The sequence below is a fragment of the Dendrobates tinctorius genome, unplaced genomic scaffold, assembly GCF_039654945.1.
Source record: "Dendrobates tinctorius isolate UK_male_01 unplaced genomic scaffold, ASM3965494v1 ptg000018l, whole genome shotgun sequence".
In the NCBI taxonomy this organism is placed as follows: domain Eukaryota; kingdom Metazoa; phylum Chordata; class Amphibia; order Anura; family Dendrobatidae; genus Dendrobates; species Dendrobates tinctorius.
In genome coordinates, this window is record NW_027361686.1 from 14,386,904 (window position 1) to 14,392,903 (window position 6,000).

A 6,000-nucleotide genomic window follows, 5' to 3' on the forward strand; every position below is an offset into this window, starting at 1 on the left:
ATTGAGCCATCATCTGCCTCTTACAGCTGCGGATGGAACCAAACGTCTCCTGCTTCTATTAACCTTTTTAATTGCCACTGTCAATCTGTGACTTTATTTTTTTCTCATGATAAAGATGCCGGTTCGGTGTTGAAACACGTTGTGAGTTAAAAACCCTTCGATTAATCTTTTTGAAGCATTGGTTTACTCCAGCAGCGCAGCTCACCTTGCGTGTTTCATCCATCTGGATACAGTCTGTGACTGCAGCATTTACACTGTGCGGCCTTAAGGGCGCGTCGGTGTAAAAGCCCTTCAGTGCCCCTGCAACAAGATACAGTGGGGTGCTGATGGTTTGCCATGATGGCTGGGGGTCTGCTGAAGAACGCCGTGGCTGGCATTCATAGGAGACAATGATTTTTGTGGTATGCACCAATACTGTGGTATTGCAATATATAGTTACGGCAATCCAGGGACTTTTGACTCTGGAATTTTCTATGGGGACTACAAAATATAGTAAAGAAAAAAAAAAAAAAGCTTTTAAAAATATTTTTAAAAAAATATATAGGGTTCGACTTAAACCCATTAAGAATAAAAAAAAAAAAAAAAAAGCAAATATACATGTGGTCTTATGTCCCTAAGAATCCAATCCATTAAAGTGTAAAATTAATGAACCCTATCAGTAATTAGGAAAAAAATATCTAAGGCTGTGTGCACACGCTGCGGATTCCGCTGCGTTTCCGCAGCGGTTTTGGCCACTGCGGACCCGAAGCAGTTTTAGCTGCGGTGTACAGTACCGTTCAAATGAATGGGAAAAAAAAAACGCTGTGCCGACGCTGCGGAAAAATCCGCGCGGATTTGCTGCGGTTTTGAATCCGCAGAAAGAATTGCATGTCAATTCTTTCTGCGGAAACCGCTGCGGGTTCCTATCTCCACAATTGTGGAGATAGTGAATCCGCAGGACCAAACCGCAGGCAAAACCGCAGATCTTTGGACCTGCGGATTATTTGCGGTTTTTGCAAAATCCGTGCGGATTAATCCGCAGCGGAATCCGTAGCGTGTGCACGTACCCTTACTGCCAGAATTTCATTTTTCTAACACTGCCAAAAGAGGCGAATAAAGCATTGTATGTACCCCAAAATTATATCAATTAAGGGCACAAAAAGCAAGCCCTCTCACATCTCTCTAGTAACCAAAAATTGAAAACGTCTCTAAAGAATTTCACAAGCGTTTTTTTTTTTTTTTTTTTTAAGTGACAGTAACTCTTGAAATAGTTTCTATTCCCAGGAGTCCCGTTAGAATGCATTCTTTCTTCAGAGATGGTCAGAGTCTTGTCTAAGTTTGGTCGTTGAACTATTCATATGTTTTGGTTGTTTTTCTCCCAATCTGTGAACCCCCACATTTTAAGATATTCTTTTGATTGTAAATCATCACCTTTTACTTGGTAGGGGCCTAGGTTACACAACTTGCGCTTCCCCTCCCCACGGACATGTTATGCATTTGTGAAGTTGTCGGCGGTTGATGGGTACCTTTTTAAAGTTGTATTCCATTCTAAAAAACAGGGTGATACTTGTTAGATGGCGGCAGGTCCCACACACGTGTCTCCTTTCTCCCCCAGCCGGATTGGTTGTCCATATTCTTGCTTTAGTTGTTGCGTGTCTGCATCCTTAATGGGTTTTCATATTGCAGGGGCTTTTGAGTGTTCAGCTGTTCCAGAGCGTCCACCAAAACCTTTCCCAAGGAGGATGAACTCTGAGCGCCGCCCCGCCCCTGCCGATGATGGAGGATCCGCGCCACTCTCCAGTGAGATCGAGAGCCTGCTGAGCCAGGGCTATTCTCAGCAGGATGTGAATAAAGCATTGCTCATCGCTCATAACAACATTGAAATGGCTCGAAATATCCTCCGCGAGTTTGTAGCCATACCGTCTGCTCCTCACGTGGCTACATAGCAGTCGGATCCACAAATACTCCCACATAGTGTCATGAGAAGAGTAATGCGTGCACCTCTGATCCTTAAGGGAACAGCTATTGGACCAGTGTGGGGCAACTGTGGGTACATGGATAAAGAGGAAATTGTCCGTACTCCGCCCCAACCTGGAAGCATACAGGGTACGGGCCTGCATACCGCTAAGCATTATAAATCAGGTGATTCCTAACCAATCAGAATGCAGTGTGTGAGCGCAGTTTCCCCAATTTTTCTTTTTGGCAACTGAAAGGAAAACCTTTCCGCAAAGGCAGACGTGGGAAGCTCTGATTGGCTCAGGGGATTATCATGTGTACACTGAACCCACTTTCTCCACCCGTAACCTTTTCATTTTTTTTCTTTTTTTTTTTTTTTTTTTTAAATTTAACTGCCGGTCACTATAGGCCCTATGTTGTGTTTTGCGAATAGATCGCCAACTTTTTTTCATTTGTTTTTAACAATTCAGTGTTATTTAATCGACTTCACCGGCATCTTGTATAGATGCAGAATGGGGGACCTCACTGATTGAACGATGTTGCCAGTTGGAATAAAAATCAAGATGGCTCATTAACATGCAGTAAATGGCAACTTTTCTTGAAAATATTCAATATTTTCTGGCCAAGAGTATCTGTTACCTGCTGTGTATTTTTTTTTTTTTTTGCATTTTTTTATTTATTTTTTTTTAAAAATCCTATGACTAAAGGCCATAACTTATTCCAGAAATTGGGATCTGCTCCCAACTTTACTGGTGAATTAATGTTGCCTAACTCAGGGTCAAAAGGGTTAAATGGGGGAAATCTTGTGCAGGGAAATGATGGGGTGAGATCCACAGACCTGTGCTCCGGAGTGAGCTGGTGATACCTTACTAAGTATACCGATGCCTGTCGCTCTTTATTTCTCTGTATACATATGTAACATATGCAGTATATTTATGTGTATGTAAAATGTGTATATATGTATACACCTAGAAGTCCAAGGTACGTACAGATTTTTCGATTGTATGCATTTTCTACTCGGTTGGGCTTTAATCTGAATAATTGTACAGTTACCTGAAGAAACTCCACTTGGCGGTACATATTGTTGTGGTCAAGCGGCAATCTGCAAATGATGGAAATCTACAGTCTGCTTAGCTTCACATATATCCAGTGATCCAGAGTAATGGTGGTTCTTTCTCATTACTCCGCTGGGCCATACTGGTCCTCTCACATGTAGCTTTTATAGCATGTAGACAGTTTATTTCCCTTCCCCCAAGACGGGGCACGGTTGGTTCCAAGTGAAATGCGGAAAGTAAAACTATGATATCTTTTCACCTTTTTCCACTATGTATATAACAAAAGCAATGGAAAAATGAGTTTAATATGCTAAAAATGAAGAAACACCAAGGTTAAAGAAAATGTCAGCTATACTACCTCACCCTCTCCTCCTGCTCCAGTAGCAGCTGTCAGCTGCTGTCGTCGGTCCTTATTAATAATGTTGCCGTGAAATCACCACCGCAGTAGTGGAGAGCTGGTTCTACAACAGCAGGAGGAGAGTGAGAGCGAGTACAGCCATACGGGACAAAAAAATTCCTGCCCCTCGAAATTGTCCAACACCTCTCTTCTTACTTTGGGATATGACATAATTGGCATTACAAGCATTGTGTTAGATTTTGAGGGCTGCTTTTCTATAGGGGATGTGCACACAATCTTCATTCTGCCTGAAAAAGTGCATGCAAATAAATTCCTAAAAAGAATGAACATTTGCCGTTTGTACATTCAGACTTTGCGATTCTTTTAACCCTTGTGATTTAAAAGCCACAAAACTGCCAAAAAGAATGTCCTGAACGTCCTTCAGCTGGCTTCCAAACAGAAGCGGATTAAAGGACGCCATCATCCAAGAACAACCAAAAAGACGCCTGAGGTTGAACACCGCTGGCATTTTCCTGGTGCATCCTCGGCGTCGAAAGCTCAGTGGGGGTGAGACACTGTGTGCACATCCCCTTAGATGGCGTAGAGGACAGCTGGCCGAGTCTGCCCAGCTGTAAATCCAGAAGCGGCCCGTTTCCTTATCCCTGCACAACATCTTTTCCGGATACAACTTTGTTGCCTGTCTTTATCATTTTGTGCTTTCTATTCTTCTTCCTCCATGTCTGTTACCATTTTAGGTTTCTTTTAGATTTTGGGTTTCTGACTCTGTATCCAAATTTTTAACTGGTAGGGCAAATGAAGGTCTGCAAGGGTTAGAAGCATATTAGGGGGTGAAACTCCATTTTTCTTCAATGATTTTAATGCCACAGTTTCTTCTGTTGGATCCGTGTTTACCTCATGCCGTGGGCTTTCTGTTCTCCTTTCTTGCATTGTCCTGTCACATTTGCAAACGTTGCACACGCTCACTTCGGAGATGGTAACCGTATCTGCTGGCTATACATGTAATGGCAGGTAGGGAAAGTGCGGGGTGATTACAGTATGTGCATCACCTTTCTTTCTCAGATTTGACCTTCTGAAAATCCAGAAAATGCAGAATTTTCTAAGTTTTAGTAGCGGTTAATTCCTTAGGGCAATGTATATACGAGTCCATATATCCAATAGAAAGAGAGGACAGCACCGCTGATACCACTCCAGCTACGCAAATCAATGCAGTGTTAAAGAATACTGCAGGCATGTACCCTGAGACTTCGGGTGCTCACCCAGAAACAACAACATCACAGATCCAGAAAAAAACAGAATGGGTAGCACTCACCAATCTTGAAATTTCACACTTTACTGGAAAAGATTAAAACATCTTCACCGGGAGAGTAAGAATAGGAGTGTGCAGGTGACCACTGCCGTTTCGCGCTGTGGCGCTTCTATGGGGCAATCGATTGACTCGTAGGAGCGCCACAGCGCAAAACGGCCATCGTCACCTGCACACTCCTTTTGTTACTCTCCCGGTGACTGTTTCAATCGTTACCAATAAAGTGTGGAATTTCAGGATTGGTGAGTGCTCCCCATTCTGTTTTTTCTCAATGTATATATGATCACTTTTATACTCTGAACTCACCAGTACTGCGGATCTTCTGATGATTATTCACAGCGATGGCATTATAAGCAGACAACGTATAAAAAAGCTTAAAAAGAAAACTGCACTCCTCCTCCACGACATTCTCCAAACCCCACCGAGTGATTGGCTTTTGCATAATTGCTGTTGCAACGTTATGGCCTCAAGATACAGTAAGAATTCGAGGCAACTTGGCAGCTGCTAGTGTTCAGAAATGACCAACACGTGCTCCAGGTGATCGCAGTGTTACAAGCTTGAATGTTTCATGACCATACGCCTTCGTTTTATTTGTATTTTTTTCTTTTATATATATAATATATATTTTTTTTTTTTTTATCAAATGTCTTGCTGATTCATTCAAGACCCAAAGGTAAATATTCTTGCGTATGAGGGCCCCCGTGAATTCCCTCATCCTGATATGTTTGTATTTCATGCCTGTGTTCTTTTAACGATTGTAGATTATACTAAAAGAAAAAAAAAATACATCTTATTTATTTAATGACTTTCTTCTGTTGACTAAAGAGCTTTTTCTTATTTTATTTTCAGTTTTGTTTTTTCTGTACAAGTTGATGGGGAGAAAAAAAATTATTTTTAAAATAAATTTTTTTGTCTGGTATTTCCTGTGTGCTTTGTCGTCCTGTTTTTCATGGCTTGTTAGCATTTATTAGAGAATTTTAACAATAGTTTACAATAAAAAAAAATTTGGTTTCACCAAAGGAGAATTTAGAAAAATATGGCAATAATTTGAATAATATATTGCCACAATGTCACCTGCATTATATAGCTTTCTTTTCTCTGCAGCCTTTTGGCTTTTTTTTTTGTCTTAAAGGATCATTAAAATTCCCTCCATTCTTGAGAAAAGGAAAGAATGTTTTTTTTTTTTCTTCAATTGTTTTGCAATTTTTCCAGCTCCTTTTGATTATGAGAAAACCCGAGCGCTAACATTAGTTTCGGTAATATTTGGCCACCATCTGCAGCATTGTGCCATGGCTGTCAGTTCTATCACTGCATGTAATGAAGTCGCATACCGATTCACAAAGAAAAAC

At 41.1% G+C, this 6,000-nt stretch overlaps 1 protein-coding gene across 2 annotated transcripts in view; it reads left to right on the forward strand.

Annotated features, from left to right (window-relative positions):
- The window catches only part of CBL (Cbl proto-oncogene), an 85,059-nt gene extending 79,489 nt beyond the window's left edge, over positions 1–5,570 (forward strand). For both annotated transcript variants that reach the window (XM_073566471.1, XM_073566472.1), the window contains exon 16: positions 1,666–5,570. In XM_073566471.1, coding sequence (XP_073422572.1) covers positions 1,666–1,925 — 260 coding nt within the window. In that variant the 3' untranslated portion in view covers positions 1,926–5,570. The remainder of the gene's footprint in view (positions 1–1,665) is intronic.
- The last annotated feature ends 430 nt before the right edge of the window (positions 5,571–6,000 follow it).